The 24,832-nt window shown below is 36.4% G+C and overlaps 1 protein-coding gene across 1 annotated transcript in view; it reads left to right on the top strand.

The window, feature by feature from the left end:
* Positions 1–8,854, top strand: part of LOC121430240 (laccase-2-like) — a 40,317-nt gene extending 31,463 nt beyond the window's left edge. Inside the window, exons 5-8 of the mRNA XM_041627517.1 lie at positions 407–649; positions 4,391–4,538; positions 6,216–6,358; positions 8,432–8,854. Coding sequence (XP_041483451.1) covers positions 407–649; positions 4,391–4,538; positions 6,216–6,358; positions 8,432–8,668 — 771 coding nt within the window. The 3' untranslated portion in view covers positions 8,669–8,854. The remainder of the gene's footprint in view (positions 1–406; positions 650–4,390; positions 4,539–6,215; positions 6,359–8,431) is intronic.
* The last annotated feature ends 15,978 nt before the right edge of the window (positions 8,855–24,832 follow it).

Below are 24,832 nucleotides of genomic sequence, written 5' to 3'. Positions count from 1 at the left end.
AAATGTATTATGATGTAGTACACTTTTTTGTTCATTATAACACGACAAATAATTTTACATGTCACAGACTTGTTACAATCAGTGCATTAAAAAGAAAAGACCCCTAACGACCACATTTTTACCATTAAAAAATTGAAAGTTGTCCTTGTGATGTCACCAATCACATCAAAGGAAAAAAAACAGATTTGGCTAATTTGTCGAAGTAGCAGTAAATTCATAACATAATGCTGCCTGCTTATAATGCTTGCTATGTTACAACATGAACTAAACAATGGATTATATTTGCATATCCCTCTTTGTATACAGACAACCTACATTGGGTATCGGTGTAGGCACATGTCATCCTGTATAGGAATTTTCATAACCTTTTTTTCTTGGTGAAATTCCCCCTTCTGTTATTTTACAGGTCAACAATTATAATTTTCACGACCCCGAGTATTACCCTATAGAGGAGATTTCCCGCTCACACCATCTGTACTCGCCTCAACTAAATCACGTGTCTTTCAAATTTGTGTCGGCCCCGCCACTAAGTCAGGGGCGTGATATTGATCCAAGTGAAATATGTGATGCGTATGACGTGCTAAACATGACACACTGCGCAGAGGAGTATTGCGAATGCGCACAAGTGATCACGGTAGAGCTTGGTGAGGTGAGTTTCATTTATCATGGAGGTAGAAACTTCATGGTTTGATAGGGCGGGGATGTTTTCTTGTTTTCATCTTTTTAATTTTGTTCGTTATTTTTCTAACTCATTTTATGTAACAAACTCGTCTGCTTCTAGATAGATAGATAGATAGATATATAGATAGATAGATAAATGGTTTATAAAAATCAAGACATAATTGCGGCTAAGGCCGAATTGTGATGTATTACAAGGTAATAATGATAAAAAAATATATTCAAACAGTATCATAGGTAATTACAAAATAAAAAATACAGAAAAATACAGATAAAGTATTGTATTGAAATTAATTGTGTTGTGAAATTCTAAAAGGAAATATTAACTTAAAGTGAATCGTATTTCTTGGAAATGAATAGCGTGTATGCCATTGTAGTATTCAATTATTATGAAATCGGAAATAATCAACAAATTAACGGGAAACATTAAACAAATTGGCAAGAGGTATTTCAAATGACGAAAACATAAAATGATAAAGGAATAAAAACTATATGATTCATGCATGTGCTATTATGAGTTTATTTAAAAAAGTGGGTAGCGTATGTGTTAATGATTCGTTTGGTATACTACCAGTTTCTTTGAAATTTTACGTTTATAGATTTCAAATAATTTTTTAAAAAAGTAATCTATTAACCACAAACATGATAACATAATCAACAAATCCTTAAATCAATGAAATATGAATATTATAGTTAGAAGCGTTTCCTAGTGTACAAAAAAATTTAAATGATAGAGATATACTGGCGGGAAATAAGTAAAACATTAAAATGAATCTGAAATTAACCATTTTGTTTAAGGACTACAAATTACATACAAAATTAATTAACAAATATTACAAATTAAATCATGACATTGCATATGTGTAGAAAAATACTAATTGATTATGATTATCAGGTCTATTTAAGCTGGCCAAGCAAAAACGGTCCATTCTTATTCTCAATTTTTGTTGCTCTAAATCTAAATCCAGTCATTCGGCAAACCATGAAAAAGTAGCTTCTTTCATCCAAGTGATATTCATGACTAGAGGGTTTTGCATTATTAATGAGCTTGGTGCGGACGAAAACACCTCTCTTTATTCGGCCATTACTGCTCTAAATATTGACCAAATTAGAATGACTTTTCTTCTTTATAAGTATACTATATTTATAAAGAAGAAAAGTCATTCTTTTAGGTCAAGTGTTTGGATTGTTTAAAGGATTGTGTATAGGTGAAACGTCTGATCTAAAACATGAAATAAAATGATTATTTTCATGCAACAAAAGTTGTTATTTTTCCACTTAATTTCCGCTTGAGCCCAAATTATTTTTAATTCATGATAAATCTGAAGATCTAAGCTTTAATATGATATAATTTCTATAAGAAGAGGTATTTAGATAGGTCAGCAGCCAGTTTTCCATAGGCCAAGTAGATTTAGCAGCTCAAAAACAAGAGTACTTCGGTCTACGCAAATTTCAATGTTTCCCACACTGGGCTGCTGCAAGGTCACACTCACCATGTGATAATATCTTCAAATGACCCTTGCCTGTTGTTTTGAAAACATCATTCAGCCAATCAGAACTGTGGATTTCATGTTACTCTGAAATTTCAGAAATCTCGTCTTGCATCTTGATGGAAAACGCTGCCTGCTGACCCATCTAAAAGATGCCACATAATTATGAAGAGTGACATTGTAAGAAAGTATAGAGTTTGAGCTTTCTAATGATATAAATAATGTTTGTGCCTGATATCTTGGTCACATTTTTTGTACCAGCTACATATAGGTGGTTTGAATAAAAATGAATAAAACGGCTGTTATCGACTCGCCGTACGGCCGCCGTAGGACAAATGTGACCAAGGTATAAAACACAAAATTTCGCACAATTCGCAAGTGAAATAAGAGGAAGAAAATTCTGTTTGAGGCATCTTTTTAGGTCAAAGCTCACTTACTTATCAAAATATTTTATTCTAAAGAAATAAGCAGTATAAAGGAGTAACATTTACTCGTTCCTATAAAACAACAATATTTCATATTACTCAGGGAAAAAGTGGTTAAATTCTTTGAGAAAAAAGTCTTACAATTTACAAGATTTTGTAGGGACATGAATTCAGCCACGAGAGGTCTTGGATAAATCTTGCTTATTTGCTCATTAACACAGGGGCTTGCAGACTGACTGAATCCTGCTGATTTATACAAGCATTTCCTGACTCAGGGGAATCTGCCAACGCAACCAATTCAGGAAGCTGTCCCTGTTTAAATAATCAAATACGCCATGGTAGTCGCTATTGTCAAAACACCTGTATGTTCTCTTAGAATGCACATAATCCCTGCCTAGGCGACTGATACAGCTCATTCGATTAATGAAATGATCGCGTTGAATGTCCATGTCTCTTGGATCTTGCTACAAGATTAGGCTCCTCAATTCCACAAGTTTGTTGAGCAAAATAAGAAATGATCCCTTCCCATTTATTTTTCCTATTCTCATTTTCCGTTCTCTTCCATTTCTATGTTTCCCTTCCTTTCCACTTCCACCACCTTTTCTCTATCTTTCATTCTATTCTTTCATCTCCCTTTCGATTTTTTTCTCTTGTCTTTTTTTTGCTCTCTCTTCCTCATCTTCTTTTTCTCTCCACTTTTCTTTCCCTTCTCCCTTTCGTTTTGTTTTCTCTCTCTCTCCCTCTCTCTGTCCCCTTCTTTTTCTCTCCCGCTCCATTCTGTCTTTTCTCGTTCTCCCATTTCCCCTTCTTAAATTTCTTTCACTCTTTTTTTCTATTTATTCTCTCTTTTTCTCCTTTCATTCTTTCCACCATTTCACCTTCTCTTTCTATTCCTTCTATTTCTATTCCCCTCATTATCATTCCCTCTCCTCTCTCCCTTTCCCCTGTTCTTTTCTCTTTTTTCCTTGTCTGTGCTCTCTCGCTTTTACTTTGTCTCCATTCCCCTCACTGTTCTTTCTCTTTTCCCTTTACTTTACCTCTTCTAATTTTCCATATCTTGGTTTTTTTTCTTTCCCCTTCCCATTCCTCTCTTTTCATTCTCTTTTATTTCCTGGTTGGTAAAACCACGCATACAATTTGTCACTCATTTTTTTCTCATTGTTCTTTCCCAGAAAAGGTGGAAGAGGTGTCGCCTTCCTTCGTCTTCCTTCTACTTTTCTTTCTATCATTTTTATATCCCTTCTCCTTTCTTTGTAATCCCCTCTCTTCTCTATTCCCCTATTTGCCCCTTCCTTTTTTAATTTCTTTCCTTTCTCCATTTCCCCTTTCTTGTCTTCCCCTTATCTCTCCCTCTCTCTTTCCTTGGGGAGCAGGGGGGGGGGGGTGGTGTGGTAGTCAAGTCCACTTCGCCCCTGGATCCGCTCCCGGCTGTAGTAGTACAAGAAGAAGACGTAGAATGAGGAGGAGCCTCTTGCACCACCCCCCCCCCCTCCCATCCAAATACCATGGCGCTGCACCTAGTCTACAAATGTAGACCCACATCTGCATTGTGTGTCCCACAGCTGATTCAACGAGTCTGCATAGTAGACTAGGTCTACTGTGGCTGTAGATTTGGCTCGCTTCGCTTGCCCTTTCAGCCTGGTTTCGCAAACCAGCATCAGATTCCACCAGCCGAGATTCCACCATACGAGCCATTCAGAGTCTGCATAGCAGACTACGCCGCACCTGAATTCAATTGCCATAAACATGCGAGAAGCTAACTTGAAAAATATCATACATTATCTTTTTTTTCATCAGACGGTAGAAATTGTTTTGATTGATGAGGGAGTGCCTTTTAGTGCGAGCCATCCATTCCACCTTCATGGATATTCTTTCTATGTAGTAGGACAAGAAAAACTTAACAGTTCCACAAGCCTTCAAGAAGTCATGGAGCTTGATCAAACTGGTAATTATTATTATTTTTTAATAATGAAAAATGTTGATTACCCACTGATTGGTAGACGTCAATACCCCCACACACCCACTCTTTGTTACCTTTTTGTCTCACCTGCATAGCAGAGTGAGACTATAGGCTCCGCTTTTCCGGCGGCGGCGGCGGCGTCAACATCAAATCTTAACCTGAGGTTAAGTTGTTGAAATTGCATAATAACTTAGAAAGTACATGGACCTAGTTCATGAAACTTGGACATAAAGTTAATCAATTATCACTGAAGATTCTGCGTGAGTTTATGTCACATGACCAAGGTCAAAGGTCATTTAGGGTCAATGAACTTTGGCCGAATTGGGGGTATCTGTTGAATTCCCATCATAACTTTGAAAGTTTATGGATCTGATTCATGAAACATGGACATAATATTAATCAAGCATCACTGAACATTTTGTGCAAGTTTCAGGTCACATGATTAAGGTCAAAGGTCATTTAGGGTCAATGAACTTTGGGCGAATTGGGGGTATCTGTTGAATTCTCATCATAACTTTAAAGTTTATGGATCTGATTCATGAAACATGGACATAATAGTAATCAAGCATCACTGAACATTTTATGCAAGTTTCAGGTCTCATAATTAAGGTCAAAGGTCATTTAGGGTCAATGAACTTTGGCCGATTTGGGGGATATCTGTTGAATTACCATCATAACTTTGAAAGTGTATTGGTCTAGTTAGTTAAACTTGGACATTAGAGTAATCAAGTAACACTGAACATCCTGTGCGCATTTCAGGTCACACGACCAAGTTCAAAGGTCAATGAACTTTGGCCGAATTGGGTGTATCTGTTGAATTACCATCATAACTTTGAAAGTTTATGGATCTGATTGATGAATCTTGGACATAGGAGTAATCAAGTATCACTAAACATCCTGTGCGAGTTTCAAGTCACATGATGAAGGTCAAAGGTCATGTAAGGCCAATGAACTTTGGCCATGTTGGTTTTTTTGTTGTTGAATAATCATCATATCTCTGTAGGTTTATTGGTCTAGTTCATAAAAAATGGACATAAGAGTAACCATGTATCACTGAACATCTTGTGCGAGTTTGAGTAGATTTCAAAGTCAGCACTGCTGCGAAATTGAACCGCGTGATGCAGGTGAGACGGCCAGAGGCATTCCACTTGTTTATCACATCCACCTACAATTTTGTTATACTAGATCCGGATTTTCTTTATATGACAGGAAAAATTGAGAAGAAAATAAGCTATTACTTACAATTGCATCTCCCCCATTGATATCAATCGGAAGCACAAACGATGTTTTCCCCTTTCTTTTTTTTCAGGATCCCCCCCCCCAAAAAAAAAAAATAAGATAACAAAATGCAAAATCTCCCCTTCATTTCTTTATTTTATTTTATTTTCATTTAAAAAAAAGATAACAAAATGCAAAATCTCCCCTTCATTTCTTTTTTTTTATTTTATTTTCATTTGTATGTAAGTACTTATTTACTTACTTTATATATATTCTTTCTTCTTTTTTTTTGGGGGGGGGGATATTATGCCAACTACAGCTTGCAAAAAAATGTGTTAACAATAAAAATTGAGCTTAGGTTCTTTTACAACCTAAAAAGGTACGTGGTACCAGTGTTCCGCAAGGGTGTGAAGACTGATGCATTTTACTACTCTATTCTTGCAGGAGACGGTCTTCCACGAAACCTTGATCACGCTCCACTGAAGGACACAGTAATCGTACCCGATGGAGGGTATACCATAATTCAATTCATCGCTGATAATCCAGGATGGTGGTTCTTACATTGCCATTTAGAGTTCCATGCTGTTGTAAGTACAGCCTTTCTATCCTATCAAACAGGCGCGTAGCCAGTGGGGGGAAGGCGGTGGGGGCGGTGCCCCCCCCCAAAAAAAGTCCCCTAAAAGAAAAAAAGAAGGGGAAAAAGAGAGGAAGAAAGGAAAGGCGACGAAAGGTATCTTTATATGTTTGTTTGTTTTTTTTTCAAAAAAGAATCTCCTTCACTCTTGCTCTAAATTTATTTATATGACTTTTGCATCCGCGCTGCGCGCGGTTAAATGACAATATTGAAGTTCTCCATTGTTTCTCCCACCCTTTCTCTATTCCTGTTTTTCCACCTCAGCTTTGTGTGTTTCTTGCCAGTTCAAGTTCAAATGTATACGTTAGGGCATGGAATTAGAGTAAGGTTATGCGAATTTCCTCCATTCTATCCCTTTTTGTGCGTTCACAATCACTTTTGAAAACAAGGTTCAAAATCGCAATACAGTGCGTATCAAAAAAAAGTTTACACTTTGAAAAAGCTCTGGAAATTAAAAAATATACAACTTATGGGTATTTTTTCACAAATAATCTTAGGTTTTGTTCTCATCTATCCAACGAAAGTAAAAGTTTTGACAGAATGTTACACTTGAGTGAGCACTGTCCATTTTTGTAAAGCTCGCAGAAATCTGTTTGCGCAGAAATGCATGTTTTCATGCAGTGTCAAGGGGAAAGGGCGAAATCAAACTTACCCTGCGATACATTCTTCCTACATTTTTCTTGCACTTTTAGTCAATTAAGATAAAACAGATATATTCAAGCATTTTAAAACAAATTTGCCGCCCAAATTGAAATTTAAACACTTAGTAAGCACAACTTTTACCCTTTTTGTGCCAGCTGGATCTGAGGATATAACTGAATCTGAACAATACTTTACATCAGACATCTCCAGCACTTTTTCACTAAGTTTTTATTATTTAAAGTGGGTTGACATTTAATTTTTCATTTAATACTTGTTTCTCCACACTTTTCCCAAGCTTGACAATGATTAACAATATGAAAATCAGGCCTAATTCATTTTATGTAAATCACAGCTCAGTGTAAATCAAATATCGTCTTGATGGCCTTGGTGTGTGGGGGAGTGGGGCGGGGCGCAATGCACTCTTCGAAGTGTATTGGGCAAGGAAACAAGTTAAAAGAGGTCAAAGGTATCTTCAAATCAACTTTACTAGCTAAAATCTACGTGTTCTTCATGATAAAGGTTTACTTTTATTCGCATAGCTATTTCAAAGTTCTGCGCAAATCATTTTTCTCTAGCTTTACAAAAGTAATTGGTGCTCACTCAAGCGGAAATATTTTTTGATAGTAATATCGTCATTTGCTTAAATGGATCTGTACCAATGTTAAAATGAAGAAAAATCTTCAGGATATTACAAATGTATAATTTTACAGGATTTGTTCAAAGTGTAAACTTTTTTTTGATACGCACTGTATAGTCAAATGAATGGGAGACAAGGCAGACGTTTCCTTTTCATTTTAATTTATGAAACACCGAAAGCTTCGCACGCTCTGTAAGTGTTGGCACGCTTTGCGTGCATTTACCGCCCCTCAAAAATAAAATCCTGGCTACGCGATTGCTATCAAAGTGTGTATACTTGAAATCGGGATATGAATTTCTATTCTGTGTGGAAGGGGGGGGGGGGGGGGGGAGAAATAGGGTAGACAGGACAATGATGGTTTAAGTTGCAATATCTCTGCCACATAAGTTAAACTATCAGAACTTAGGCTACCAACTTGGCGTGGGTGAAAGCGTTGACCAGACAATGGTAGATATACTCTCCTGGTGTTTTAAACAAAAGAAAAATCTTCAAAACAATGAAGGTAATCTAATTATCTAGATTATTCTAGAAATTCTTCAATGAGTTGACTACTCGTTTATATACGAATTATACAAAGTCGATGCAGTAATTATAAAGGCCTACCTTCAGATTACTTTTACCATGAAAGCCTATTAGTTATCGAACAAACTTGTTCCTGTTCCTTACATGAATGACGTTCAAATGAAAATCAAGAACATTTTGGTGGGAATTAAATAGATAATTTCGATTGAATAATTGTTTTCACAGATTGGCATGGGCCTGCTCATACACGTAGGTTCTGATGATGATCTACCACCCGTTCCTGAGAATTTCCCGCGATGTGGGACCTGGCCATCAACTTATAACAAACCTATACCACCCACTGAAGACACAGAACTACCTGCATGCCGAGGTTATGGCGATTCTTTAAATCGTAAAAACTTTACCGCAATTCTAACTTTCTTTACCACGATTATAGTTCATTTTCTTTTTAGTCTTAATTAGAATGGTGGTACAACGCGAGGTTCAGAAGAGTTCGATCGCATCTTACTAATTACTGTTGCCCTTGCTGTTATTGTTGTTGGTTTCAAGCTACTAATGACCTTAAGATACTTATTGCTGTGATATAGAAAACCATGTATAAATGTAGAAGAAGTAGTGGAGGACCTCATTTTGTCTTTACAGTGTGTGGGTTAGAAAAAAAACAGGAGTACCCAAAGATCCCCTACTACATCAGATCCTATTTGTTTCAAATTTTGGTGTGATTGAAACTTATTCGTGTACGACATTCCGGATTATTTTGCAGATTTTGTAATTATTCAGGAACGTAAAAAAATATGTGAAAATCAGAGGACAATTACTTTTATATGCTAAAAGAAATAACAAAAGAATTAACATCCATCAGTTAAAAAAATCTCTTTGTGATTGGGAGAGGTATTCGATAGCAGAGATATAAAGTTGCAGTTCTAATACTACATCTTTTTCTTCTATCTGCAAAGCTCCGTTCGTTAAAATTCAGATTACAAAGAGAAAGCTATTAAAAAGACACCAAGCAAAACAAAACCAATTATGAAATCAATTTGTACGATGCAGATAGTAATTCCTATTAAGACCGTGACATTGTGAAGGATTTTAAGAAATTTAGTAATAAGCTAACTACAGTACTGAATAATTCAATTCGTAAATATTACAGTAAGTTGTTATATTACAACCTATGTGACATAAGCAAACATGGATTGGTAAGAAACAAGCGCCGAGAAGTACTGAGGTGGATAGGCTTATCAAACTCGAAAATGGAAATACTATTATTGGCGCCGAATTCAACCACTTCTTTATAAATATTGGAACAAACTTGGCAGATTCATTACGCCGCACAGTGGGCCAGGAGAGAGCAAAAGTGCGCCAAAACTGGTTTTTGGTCGTGAAACAAATTTTGGTTTTTTTTCATGTTCTAAGCAAAGATAAGAACCTGTAGGATGTCTCCATACAATATTTCTCCATGAAATTGATTATTAGTTGCCCATTTTATTCAATATTACCGGAAAATGACCCTTTACCCCTACCGCATGTGAAAATGACACGTTTTTAGATTCTTCACTGTTTTAACAAAACGGATTGCTTAATTTATTTCTAATTCACGGTACTCTTTGATGAATGATTGTTTTAAGCGATCAAAATTTTTCAAGGATAAAATAATAATCCCTTCAGAGGTAAATTTGGAGGAAACCATTTGACAATGGGGGGGTTTTAGCAATTTTTTTTTCATGAGTATTTCTTTTACAAATTGCTGCCGATTGCTGCGCTGTAAATACCATGACGGTCTTTGTTATAGTCCATGCTTTACAATGATACCAAATTTAGCTGCATATACGTGCATTTTCTGGAGATTTTTCCATTTTTCCAACCACATGTTCGCCGTATTTATCACAAGAATCGTTCCAAGTTAGTGTCCCATTATGCGCGTGCCGAACGTTGCGGGACCGTATAAGACCGTATCTCTGTGAAACTCACAGTCTCGTAGTGGGAGAGAGAGGGGGGGGGGTGTCTGGCTCAAGTGTCTGGTAATTTTGACTTGTATCTTCCTAAAATATTTTCGTTAAACATACGTAAAGACAAGCTTTCATTTCCACTTCCACTAACTATATAATAATACATATAAAACAACTTCATTTTGATGTCAAACTGTTCCATCCCGTGTTGCATATGCTGTCATTCTTATAAGATTTATTCTGAAGGTAAGATTCCCGGGTAAGATTATTAATTTGTTTTGTTGTTCATAAACCAAGTCCTATTGTATATCGCTATCATAAACCAAGTCCTACTGTATATCGCTATAACACACATGACTAGGGATGTGATTGGTCTCACTCAGTTTTCTGCCAAAATATGAAAATGTGTAAAGGACAGATACGTGGGATCTATACATGTATAAGTTGCATTATCATTATTAGTATTTATCCCCCCCCCCAAAAAAAAAAAAGAGAAAAAAATGAAGGGTTTGTAACTTCACATACATGTAAAAATTCGTTTATCTCTTGGCTCATTCTAAATTTGCTATAAATTATTGTTGAAATCAATCAAGAAGGAAGTGCATATTATCATTTCAAGGATTGTTTGGTTTATGACTCTTATTGACTTTATATGTATTCCACAGACTATTGGTAACAAGTGATATTGTGATAAGTAGCAAATTTTTAAGAGTACAACAAGCACAGCCTCTTCCTCCTGATGTTCAAAGTATGCTAAAATCCTCTCACCAAAGACATAATGATTGGTGAGATAGCAGAGAGAGACTCTGTTTCAGAATTAATTTTGTATACGCTGTTCTTGGTGAAATAGGTAGGCCTTGTACCGATTAACCTGCAGAGGGCCCGGCATCTATTATTTATCATTGGGATAATCATTTTAAAGATTTTACTGTCCAATTCATGTAGGTGTGGTTAATCATTGTACCCAGGGAATAAAAATACTCCTTTGCATTTTTTTTACAATTTCACTTTGAATTTTACAATTCCAGATTCATGGTAGGGCGCCCTCTTTAAGCGATACTCAAGTCACAAATTGAATTGTTTGTACCCCGAGCACAGACTTTTTTGTTTGTTTGCCTGTTTATGTGTTTTGCTGTTTGGTAATATGCTTCCATATTGCTGAAATTTCTCTAAAACTAGTTCCTGAAAATTTGAAACTTATTGTAGAATTAGAAACATGTAATTTCTTCTCAAATGTTAACAGCCAATCAGAAAACAGTATTTTAACGACGTCATCAATATTTGAAAATACTAGAAATTTACTAGTCAACCTTTTGATTGATTTTAAGGTCACATTTTGCACATGATCGAGGCTTTATAGCAAATGAGCCGAATTCATCACAATGAACCCACCAAACTATCAATGCTTTTACACTTGAAATGTTTTTAGATTTAAATTTGACATTAAATTAGATATCTTTAACAAGATATACTTGTTTTCAGTCTTTAATGTGTACGTGTGATCCTGTGTGAACTTGTGTAGACATGATATGTACATTTCAGATAAGTTTATAATCACATGCACATAATATATAATTTACTCTTAAAGACGTTTTGAAATATGGATTAACACCATCTTCGTATAAAAATCAAGTAAAAGGGTATTAAAACAAGTGATGATGCGGTCCCTTAATACCAGGTATTACATAGTCAAGGATAGATTGGTTTCTCTGTTAAGGGTGTCAAAACTACCCCGTCTCCCCCAAAGTGTAAATACCCACTCGAACTTGTTGTAATGCAGCATTGTAAAACTAGGCAAGGAAATTCTTAGCCAAAAATAAATTGAATTACAAATAAAAATAACTAAAAAATCCACACAATGACCGATTCCAAAAGAGGAGTTAAAACAATAGAGTTTGAAAACTCAAACTTTAGTGACCACCTTCAAGGGCAACATGAAAACATACGTGTTTAAGAATGCTTTTTGATTGACATTGACTTATGGTTCACACATATATTATATGTAAATAGTTTTTGTTCTGCTCTGAAGGGCTTTGAGCATCTAATCAAGATGGAAAGTGCGCTATACAAATCTCATGTATTATTCATTCTTATTATTTGGGAGCCTAAATACTGGAATACAATGTGCTGAATCATGCCAGAGGTTAACTGACAGTTGGTAAATGCATTTTAACCCTGTATACGCGTTTTCACACTACACTTGGATTAAAAAATAGGAACAATGCACTTGTCACGATAAGCCATTAGGATGACAGAATCGCACATGAGCCCCCCCCCCCACAAAAAAAAGTATGTATATATATATATATATATATATATATATATATATGTATATGTATATATGAATATATATATATATATATATATATATATATATATATGTAGCGGCACAGCTTTGCAAGACGGCCGGTGGCCGCCCACCGTCTTGCGCTGCCCACGTACAAAAAAAAAAGACGGGAGTCAAAGAATGACAAGTTCGATGAAGTTAAGTTGTGTATCAGGTGTTATTCTAAATCAAAGTCAGATTACAAGCTGGATTATAATATATGTCGCATCTCTGGGCTGGACGACCGACGACAGACAAAAATCAAACCGACATGGCCTACGGCGGCAAAACAAATCGGGAACGAAAAACTGCCCCTTGTCAACTAAACACTCCCTTTTTATCCCCTTTTTGGTCAAACACCGCGTGGCGAAAAAAGCCTTTCCCCAAGTCGACCCTATCACTTTTGGTGTAATGCGCGAAATTAATCCGCCTATAATGTTAGTATATAAAACGGAACTTAATTATTGTGTACTCCGATTCCAAATTCAAGTTCTTCGGCTTTCCATCATTCTTCCAACTTACGTAACTCTCTTTACCACTCCCCCAACTGCTCTCTCGGTCAATTAATCCTCTATTGCGACTCTTGTCACTTCAGCCACTCCCACTCACAGCTCACTTCCACCAATTACCAGCACTCCTTGCTTCCACACCTGTTCACATTCTCGCTCTCTCTCTAATCACTGAAGAATGCAAGCGAGCCGAAGAACATGAATAAGAAGCAAAGTAGTAAAATAACTGAAGTTCCAATGGACTTCTATTAGCCCTGAACGCCTAGCAACCCAGTCAGTTTGCCCTCTTTCACTTCCACATTCCAATCGCTAGCCTGGCCCAGAAAAACTAGCAAACGAAATCGACACCTTTAAGGAATGTAAACAATGGAAGAAGGCGAACGAACATCTTTACCCAAACAAACAAATCTCTATTTTCCATCCAGCTATAACTCTCCCCTACTGAATCGATCTGTTCCATAAGATCGCAAAAAATAAGGAAAAAAAAGATTTGTTGATACTGACGGTCGTCCATCCATGACACTTACAATTTGTCATAAACAATATAAACATTTCAACATCGTTCTATATTTATGCCAAATATTGTTATTTCAAAATCTTCCTTTTTTGGCAAATAAATTGCATGTATATACATTGTACCTGTACCTTCTTCAATTAAAAATAGGATTTGGAGAGCTTCTATCAGGGGAACGTCAACGTATAGGCATTGGGAAGTGGATGACCCAAGCTTCCTGCTGCTTCATCGATGACATCACCCCTTCAAAGATAAACACTCCAGACCCCTGAAAAAAAAATGAATTGAAAGGTTTAGTTAAAAATTCAACCTCTAAACATCAATTAAACATTCATAATACCTCTTATGCACAACTAGTTATGTCAAAAATAATACAGGTACATAAACATACATGTACAGTAGTGATAATAGCAATGATACATGTGAAAAGTAATATTATCCATATCCGTATCTGTATCCACCTTACAAAATAAAAAACCAACAGCAGTTAATCTGGTCATCTTATAAAAAAAATATAAATAACCTTAGTTAACAAGTGCATGTTTCATGTCCAAAATGATACTAAAAAATATTTTGCATCAGCATACTTGTAAAATGCCCTAGTAAAAGTGTTTATTAATCAATTGAACATTAATCAATAGATGGGTTGTAATTGTAAACCATGAACAATCAACTTCAGGCATTATATATCAACCATGAACATGTATCATAGACAGTAAACAGTAAATATTTTGATATTGGACAGCATGCATGCACATGTTAGACCTCGCTCTGCTATGGTTAAAAATAATGACGCTTATTCTGAAAGTTACTATTATTTTGTGTTATACTTTCAGAATCATTACTTTACAGTGTTTTTTTTATGTACAATTCATCCTTTGCTTCCGAACAGATGACATAGTGCACCTCTAGGGTAAACCTCCACATTAAAAAGATAAACAATTGTTTTTTTAAAAAAATCCCTTCTTTCATTTGTTCAGATTTTACAAATCCTTTTACATGAACAAAAAAATAACCCAAACATTACTTGTTTTCTACCATTTACCAAGACTTTGGGATGATATCAAAACTACCATCAGAGGTGGATATCCCATGCCTCCTCCAGTTCCGTTTGACACATCCTGCCGTCTGATATGTAGTTTTCCTATAAGGACAAATATAATTACATATTTACAGATTAATTAATATCACAAAATATATTAAATGATCCATGTCAGCAAACCAAACTGGGCCAGTCAATCAATAAAGCCAAGCAATCATACATATAACCCATAATCACTGATGTACATCATTTATCCCACATTATAATAAAAAACTAATTAAATCCAAAAATGTGTCTGACAAAAACTTACTATTCTACGTAGGTATAGCTCCTTCCCCCTTTCTGTTATGGGGTGCATCCGGCAGGGAAGGGTGCTCCCAAACCCAGAACAGATCCCTATGTATTTGTATTATGTACCATTCTTTCAAAGTTGAGTCCCCTTCTCCAAAACTTCTCAATATTAGTTATTTACCACCTACTTCCAAATTCATGCTCCTTACCCCACTCCCTACTAATCGTTTCACAAAGCTATGTCCAAATAATAAAACTGTCATCGTCATAAATAATTGAAGGCGGAGTCCAGCCCAGAGACCCAAGGTAAATTTTTAATTTTTTACTTATTACTTTATTTTTCCAATACAGACTTAGGCAAGTTGTATGGATTAGAATGAATGCCTTTATTTTGTCTTTGAGATCTCCTCTGGACGACACCTCCACTTGTTCCGCTTCTGGTACGCCCACTTGTACGCCCCCATCCGTACTCTGGTTAGACCAGTACTCTCCCCTACTGTTTCTGTAGTTACTCTTTCTGGTACTAGAACATATTCATCCTCAAAATCTTTTCTAGAATCCTTGTAGCTAACAATGGTTTTCCTTCTCTCATAACCCAAAATCTTCCATATTTTGGTCAACCACATCTGATTCAGAAGGTACTTTCCTTATTAGCCTACGATTCACTATCTTTGGATTACCTCCATTAATAGGTCGGATACGATAAATATCCTCAGTAGGATTTATCCAATCAACAACATATAATTCATCAAAATAAACATTCTCCAACTTGTGTCTTTTACTAAAAGCACACTTCTTTAAGTAAACAAGAGATCCTATGCCCAGGGGAGGGGGACTTGCAGAGATATTTGCATCAGCTCGGGCCTTATTCCGGGCTGCTACCTTGTCAGTCCTTTCTCTGACAACCTTTTGAGCCCTCTCAAGCAACTCGGCTTGTTCTTTAACAAAGTCTTGTTCCCATTCTACATCAGACACACCCAACAAATGATCTAAAGGAATACGCTCATTCCTACCAAACATAAGAGCAAAAGGGCTGACCCTCGTAGTTTCGTGGGGGGTGGTATTGTACATGTAGACAAGATGGGGCAATAATTCAGGCCATCTACGTCTATCACGCTGATCCAGCGATTTGATTAGGCCAAATAAAGTCCCATTGAATCTTTCAGCCTGAGCATTACCCTCAGGATGATATGGTGTTGTACGAGTCTTACGTATACCATAAAGCCTACATAATTCTTTTATCACCTGACCCTCAAAATTACGTCCCTGATCACTATGAATTCTATTTGGAATTCCATACTTTGTGAACCAGTGCTCTTGTAGAGCTTTAGCTACTGTTGAGGCGTGTTGATTTCTACAAGGGATTGCCTGAGCTAATTTTGTATATACATCTGTAATAACAAGTACATCCTCAAATCCTCCCTTATTAGGATCTTTAACAAAATCAATAGCAATAATTTCCAATGGACTAAATGCCATTAGATGTCTCATTGGGGTTCTTACCCGAGGCTGCATCTCCATTGCCTTAGCACATTTAATAATCTTTTAACATAAAATTCTATATCACGAGCCATGCCAGGCCAATAAACTCTTGACCCAGCTAATTGTTCAGTTTTTTTATTTCTACCTCGATGTCCCCATCCATCATGACATCCAACTAAAATACTCTTACGCAAACACTGTGGGAGTAAAATTTGAAATATATCACCAAATAAAGGATCAAGAAGCTTCCTTCATAACATTCCATCTTTAACAGTAAAATTAGACCATTGATATAACCATTTGTTTCAAACTTATCTGGTTCTGAAAAACGTGCGGGAAATTCAACCCCCGGTTTCATCTACCGGTTTCCAGTTTGCGCAACCGCGCTCCACCGTTCCCACACAAATCTCAGTTCTGGGTCCATTTTCTGCATTTGAATGAGTTGTTCAGGCGAAAAGGAAGGAAACAAATTAGAAAAAGTGGGACCTATCAAATTTTCCTGGTCAGAAACACCAGACTTCGATTGGATTTCATAAAAGGCTTGCTGCAAAGATTGCAGTTTGTTTCTTTCCAAAATGTTTTTGAAGTAGTTCAATAATACTTTTAGTATCTTATTTCCCCGAAAAACAACTAACTTCTTTACGTGCTGCACCTTCCAAATTTGCTCTGATTATGCCGCATTTTTGAGTTTCAGAGATTTGATATTGTTCACAATAAAGATCTATTTCTTCTAACCATTCGGTAAGGAAAATGCCACCTTGTCCAGAAAATCTCTCAAGTCTGGTACTAGGGGTAAACCTACACCCTTGTAATGCTCCGGTTAAACCGGTTACTAAATCTTCAACTAACTTTTCAGCCATAATTTTACTATGTATATGTAAATACTACTGGAAGGAGATGCAACCTCAATTACCTTCAGTTATAACACACTTATTAAATAGTCTAGTATCTAACTCTGGGAGAGAAAGGTAACCAATCGAACCAGACGCAGAACCTAGGAAAACAGACATTTAGTTAAAATTGTGAAATGTATAAGTCCAGACCACAATAAACATTGGGAGTCTGATATACAGGTAAGCACAAAGACTGCAAATTCTATATAGATTTTCTGAAGATGTATTTTCATGTGTTGCCAAAGAACACTACCAGAATCTAGATTTTTACTATTATTATTCTGTCTAATGGTGTACTTGCAGAATTTATTTGTGCTATCTCCTTCAGATCCCAATGAACACTAATGCAAAACAGACATAATAACAAACTGCATAGCTACACACATATCTTAACACATCGTCATGTTGAGAAGATAACGAGTTCATATCTTTTCAGATACATATCAAGCATATCTTATAGTTTGTAATATGAGAGTCTACATTAAATGTGAATGACTGTTCTGGAAAAATCCTAACAAGGGCTTCATTACATACCAGCGACTCCTGCTGCTTCACTCGCCAAGGCTATCGGCTTCCAAACGACAGTGCCAGCTTCCACCGTCGAAGATATCGAAGACAGGGTCTACCACACCACGTCGATGACGAAGATGAAGGGCCGTGTCGAAGCGTTGGTTGGAAGAACGATGTCTCGGAGCTCCTCGATAGCGTCCAACTCCCCGAGCCGGACTAGCGCCTGCGGCCTTCAGTACCTAACCTCAATCCATCCTCATGAGACGACCAAAGGAAAAGCAATCGCCCTGCTGAGTTCCTTTACAGCCCCTTCCAAGACGATTCTCGCGCAGTTAAACGACTCCTCTCACCGCAGTGTAATGTGAAATCACCAGACTTCGTCGGTACCAACTAATCCGGAGGGTTTTAGTGGAAACCAGCTATGCTACTCCGTCAGGTCTATTTGCAGTGGTTTTCACAGGTCCCTCGACTCCTCGCTACAATGCAGCCACGCGTGAGTCCCAGGACGAAGGGTTCTTTCTCCTGAGCTCAACGGCACATGTAAGGTCCCAACGTCGAAAACCCGGGCGATGTGGGGGCTCAATCCAACCCCTGCAGCTGAATTTCTCTCTCCAACGTTAAAGTTAAAATAATATCAATTCACATCCTCGAACAAAAAATAAGCCGGAACCGGTGACATGAAGTGAAGCTCTCCTTGTTGAATTTATATCAATGTCCGATAAACATTGTGTTTATGCGTAAAACCAGACTGAAGGACTAAAACGTTCCCCGAACATGCTGAAGATGACGGTCGACCGACCCCATCCGTACTACCAATTTTGTAGCGGCACAGCTTTGCAAGACGGCCGGTGGCCGCCCACCGTCTTGCGCTGCCCACGTACAAAAAAAAGACGGGAGTCAAAGAATGACAAGTTCGATGAAGTTAAGTTGTGTATCAGGTTTTATTCTAAATCAAAGTCAGATTACAAGCTGGATTATAATATATGTCGCATCTGACGACCGACGACAGACAAAAATCAAACCGACATGGCCTACGGCGAGAAAACAAATCGGGAACGAAAAACTGCCCCTTGTCAACTAAACACTCCCTTTTTATCCCCTTTTTGGTCAAACACCGCGTGGCGAAAAAAGCCTTTCCCCAAGTCGACCCTATCACTTTTGGTGTAATGCGCGAAATTAATCCGCCTATAATGTTAGTATATAAAACGGAACTTAATTATTGTGTACTCCGATTCCAAATTCAAGTTCTTCGGCTTTCCATTATTCTTCCAACTTACGTAACTCTCTTTACCACTCCCCCAACTGCTCTCTCGGTCAATTAATCCTCTATTGCGACTCTTGTCACTTCAGCCACTCCCACTCACAGCTCACTTCCACCAATTACCAGCACTCCTTGCTTCCACACCTGTTCACATTCTCGCTCTCTCTCTAATCACTGAAGAATGCAAGCGAGCCGAAGAACATGAATAAGAAGCAAAGTAGTAAAATAACTGAAGTTCCAATGGACTTCTATTAGCCCTGAACGCCTAGCAACCCAGTCAGTTTGCCCTCTTTCACTTCCACATTCCAATCGCTAGCCTGGCCCAGAAAAACTAGCAAACGAAATCGACACCTTTAAGGAATGTAAACAATGGAAGAAGGCGAACGAACATCTTTACCCAAACAAACAAATCTCTATTTTCCATCCCGCTATATATATATTTATATATGTGCATGTGTGTGTGTCTGTGTCTTTGTAAAGAGTAGACTAGAATCAATGAAGCAAAGTATACACTATGTTGTAAAGTTTTATGCCCTGGCCTTCGTCAGCTTTTATTTACTGGGTCGTAGCAAATTTTTCTGGATTCAGGTTGTGTTGCCTTCCGTGCGTGTGTTATTTACAAGGTCAACATAGTGTATACTATGCTTCACGCTTTACACACATATATTATAAACAATGATCAAAGCAATTGGTACATATACCCCGGCTCTCTCGTTTTTATATATGTATATATATATATATATGTATATATATATGTGTGTGTGTGTGTGTATGTGTATGAGGAGGTGCCGTGGCCGAGTGGTCTAAGGCGCCTGGATATACAAAGAAAATCCGGGGTTCGATCCCCGGCCGCGGCACCTATGCCCGTGAGCAAAGTACGACGCTCTTTTATCCTGCCTTCAAATAAATGGAAATGCTATATGCATTATTGGTAACTTGGTGTGCACTTGTTTAAAAAAAAAAAAAAAAAAAAATGTGTGGATGTGTGTGTGTGAATATATATATCAATTTTGAGATCCATCACTCATTCAACTCCCAATTAATATCAATGAAGTTTTTTTGAAGCAATCATGAAAGTGAACGTGTAAAAAATAACTATAAAATTTTTACAAATGAATCTGGAAAAAAACATTTAGGAACACTAAACTTGATACAAAGCCGTTTCAATTTAAAAATTGCTTTCAATGTATTTCGTAGATCATTATTTTGATTCCCAATTAATTTCAAGGAAGTTTTCCTTTTGAAGAAATCGCTTGAAACCAAACATGTGAAAAAGAATTTGAAAATTTGAAATTTGTTACAGCTAGACTACAACAAAGTAATTATTCTATCCGGCATAGAGATTTATTTATGATAAATGCAAAGAGAACGTTCCGCAGTGGTAGGCTACAGAGTGTGTTTTTGAATAGAAAGTATACTATACGATTTTTATAAAATCGACTATCAAAGCTGATGAATTCAATATTTTGTTTGTTTTCAACGTTTGATTTAACTCTCCTGAGAAACAGCAGAAATATTCCCAATGTGTCACTATGCATTTTGTATGGCTCGGTGTGAAAATGGCAGAGGTAAAAATGGCAAAAGTAAAAATGGCAGGAGTAAAATTGGCAGAAAAAAAATGGCAGAGGTAAGAATGGCAAAGGTAAAAATGGCAGAGGTATAAATGGCAGCGGTAATAATGGCAGAGGTAATAGTGGCAGAGGTTAAAATGGCTGACGTAAAAATGACAGAGGTATAAATTGCCAGTCTTAAGCCCCCATGCCCAAAAGTCTGTCCTTCATGTACAGTATATGAAAGGTTCTGAGAAGAAAATTTGAATTATGATGTTGCACTGATTAAAAGAGTAACATTTTTAAATGATACTGTAGATCTTCTGTGCCAAATTGACAACACTTGAGTTTGTATTTCTTTTTTTTCCGGACTTGCATTCACGGCATTCTCATATCAAATGGCTCTTCTAATATTCAAATTTGAACCACGCTTTGGATTCCAAGTATTGTAATGAATTCATTACCGGGGAAATTCACACTGACATAAAGGTTGATTGTACAAACAACAGATAATTAAACAAATAATTAAAATAATGAGAAAGCTAATAGAATTTCATATTTTAATGGTGACGTCATTTGCGAGCAGTTTTCTCCATATATGGTGTAATAAAAATATCAGTGAAATGTCATTTTTTTTAAATGGTTTTTATTGTACCTTAAGTATATCAACTTACGAATAATTTCACAATCGTTCCTGAAAGATTTTTTTAGCAATCATGAACCACTGATTAAAAATGGAAAGTATACATTTTGGTGCATAAAATACGGGGCAGCTGCTAGCATATGACGTCACAGATCAAAACTTAAACTTCTAATGACTCTCTTATTATTTGATGGGTTTTCCGCAAACCACTTATATATTTTTCTGCTAACTTTACATTAAATCATTTGTCAGAGTAAATTTCTCCTTCAAAACAGGTCGATATAATGTTACCTAAGAAACACCTATAAATCTAAATCCCTGATTCGCTACACATTTTAAAATTCATGCGGTAACCGTTACCATAAAAACTAGTTTAGGAACCTGACATCAACTTGGACTAGCTGTATAGTATTGCTCTGAAAAACTGAACACAAGTTGCTATTATTATATCATTTACATTAAACTATATACGTATCACATCCGCATACATTCGTATTTCCGAAGCTTCGTAATTCCGAAGGTTCGGTTATTCCGAAGGTTCGTAATTTCGAAGGTTCGTTAATCCGAAAAGAAAATGAGCTTCGTAATTCCGAAGGTTCGTTAATCCGAAAACGAAATGAGTTTCGTAATTCCGAAGGTTTGTTTATCCGAAAACGAAATGAGGTTCGTAATTCCGAAGGTTCGTTAGTCCGAAAACGAAATAAGGTTCGTTAATCCGAAAAGTAAATAAGGTTCGTATTTCCGAAAATTAAATTAATTCATTTTGGTAACAAGAACGGTGTTCTTCTTGCAAGATAACGCAATGATATCAATAACGCAATGATAAAATAACACCGATGATACATGTGTGTGTTGTGGCCAAATTAAAGCATGTATTGATATAAGAATAGGCGCCCGGATCGAGCATACGCTTTATTTCGATTTTATCTGAGCAAATGATGCACAAGCAAATGGTTTAAAGATGCAGGGGATTATGAAGTTTGTTGGTCGTGTGCGAGTAACCTTCAGATAATACGATTTGTATTGGAGGAGATATCATTTTTAATAAGAGCTTCTGCTGGTAATAAAAATATAAATAACACTAACGATGATCATAATAATCCCTTAGATGAACATAATAAAAATGGTGATAAAGTGTATAAATGTTAATTAAATTTTATTGATCGTTACGCCTAGTGTAAACAATGTTAATCTTTTTTTTATAATTACAAAATGTGGGGGGGGGTTGGCCCAGTAAATTAGTCTTCTAAATAAGAAACAGAGGGTCGTAGGTTCGTATCCCATTGCGTAATTTCCTTCAACAAGAAATGTATCCACACTGTGCCGCACTCACCCGGGTGAATGGGTACCCGGTATGAAGAAATTAATCAAATGCCTTCCTTTGGGCGCCGAGGCAGCCCAGCTAAAGCCATAATAGCAGGGCCCACTGAAGTGGCTTCCCTTGGTAAATAATATCATTATTATTATTATTAATATTATTACTATTATTGATTATTATTGTCATCATCACGTCTTATTAGGCCTACATGAAATTTCCAAAGTTTGAGCTTGTGATTCGCTCGCAATATCTCACAAGGATGGCCTTTTAACAGTAGCGAGTTTTATAACTTCAGATTAGAATTTGTTCCGAACCACTTGCTTGCTACGCTTGCTCGCGAAAACTGAGAACCTAAATATATATCTTATCAATCCAAAATTAATGAAAAAAAATTGCTCGACTTAATTACTACAAAACACACAAATTAACACAGATGATAATCTCATGGTGATAATATCCATATTTTCAACAAAAAGTATAGCTCGCGCTTCGTACTCGCGTTATTTAAAAAGGGCTGATAATACACTCTAAAAAATGAAGTGCTAATTTAGCTCTTAAAGAGCGTGTATAGTGACTGCACTTCGGAGTGCTGATTTGTCTAGTTCAAATTTGAACTATGAATTTGAATTATTGGGGGAGCAAAATGATTTGTTTGCCCCCCAGGATCGACGCCTCTGCTAATCAGTTCATAATACTCATTTCATCGATTCAAGGTCAATAATTATGACTGATATTATATTATTGATACAACATGTAATGATATTTACCTCTGCCATTCTTACCCTTGCCATTTTTACCTCTGCCTCTGACCTTGAAAATTCAAGGTCAGCAAAATCATTGTTTTTTTTTCTAGCATTGAAACTGATTAAGCATGATTAATGGTTAGGTCTTTAGGTCCTTCCTCCCAAGTTGTATCTAATACCTTCTGTAAAAAAAAACTGTAGTGAAAATCAGCATGAATAAAGTGCTAACCCATTAAATAACACTAAGGTGTTATTGGAGTCTGAAAATGTTGGTTAACTTTCTTTTTTATATCAACAGGCACAATGCCAAAATACTCCTAAGTCAATGATTGTGTTAATGTCATGTGAAGGTCAACAAAGAGATAAAACTAGCAAAAATGTCATGATAAATAAACTTAGTATGAAAATAATGCTAACCCAAGCAGTACAAAAACTAGCAAAAATCACTCATTAAATGTTTTATTTTTCGTTGATACTTTCCTCACTTCCTCTCTCATAATTTCTGAAGAGTAAGGGTTATATGATAAATCAGCATTCACCAGTTAAGAAATTTATCCACACTGTGCTGCACCCGACCGATGGGAGGTTAATGGGTACCGACAGGAAGCAATTCCTCAAAAAAGCTTTGCCTATTTGAATCGGTAGACTATCTTAGACTATCTTAGCCGGGGTAATATAGGAGAGCCTTGAGCACCTAGCAAAGTGGATACGTACGTTATACACATATAATAATATATTATTATTTATTTTAATATATTATTATTTATTTTAAAAGTGTGGGTTAACACTATATTGCACCGACCCCCTCATTTTATAATTTTTCTGTTATTTTTCTTTAGCTGGCCCACAAAAAATCGTCCAAACCAAGATTCTGTCAGTGACCTCATCTGTTAATCACTACGTAATAATGCGGTTGAAAAAAACCATTTGACTTCACCACCTCATGAATTGAGGATAACTCGCATGCTTCCATACAATGGTGCATTCCAGTATCTTTTTTATATTGCGTTATTGAGCAGTGATTGAAAGATGAGGTCACCGACAGGATCTTGGTTTGGAGGATTTTTGGGGGAAGTTTCTAAGCCAGCTGAAGAAAAATAACAGGATTAATTATTTAAAAAATATAAGACTCACAATAAGATATTCTTTTGGTCACGTAAGTGATAAGGGTGTCATTATTAAACACAAGTCGACCTGCATTTGCGTTAAATTGGTCCTCTAAAATTTACGGATAAAACAAATGCAAACTGAGAAAAACAAGAAGAAAGCACTTTCATAGTATATTTTATTCTTTGACTATGGCATAGCAGTTTGCATGAATATACGAATACTGAAATAGGAATAAACACGTAACAGAAATGCTCAGAAGAGCATTTCATAACTAACATTCCTCTTAAAACACAGTTATCACACATACGGTACATGTTTTTGTTTCCTTAAAGGTATTGTTTAACTTTGTGAGCAGCCGATTTAAAAAATTCTCAAACCAAGATGAAACTTGTGTATCAGTGCATGTATTAGAACTAATAAACCCTAAAAACAACCATTATTGAGAATGAAAAGCTAAAACTACAAGGGAAAGCCCGATTTGTAAATAG

This window comes from Lytechinus variegatus, chromosome 16, assembly GCF_018143015.1.
Source record: "Lytechinus variegatus isolate NC3 chromosome 16, Lvar_3.0, whole genome shotgun sequence".
Classification (NCBI taxonomy): Eukaryota; Metazoa; Echinodermata; class Echinoidea; order Temnopleuroida; family Toxopneustidae; genus Lytechinus; species Lytechinus variegatus.
This window is presented reverse-complemented; position numbering and strand designations above follow the sequence as displayed.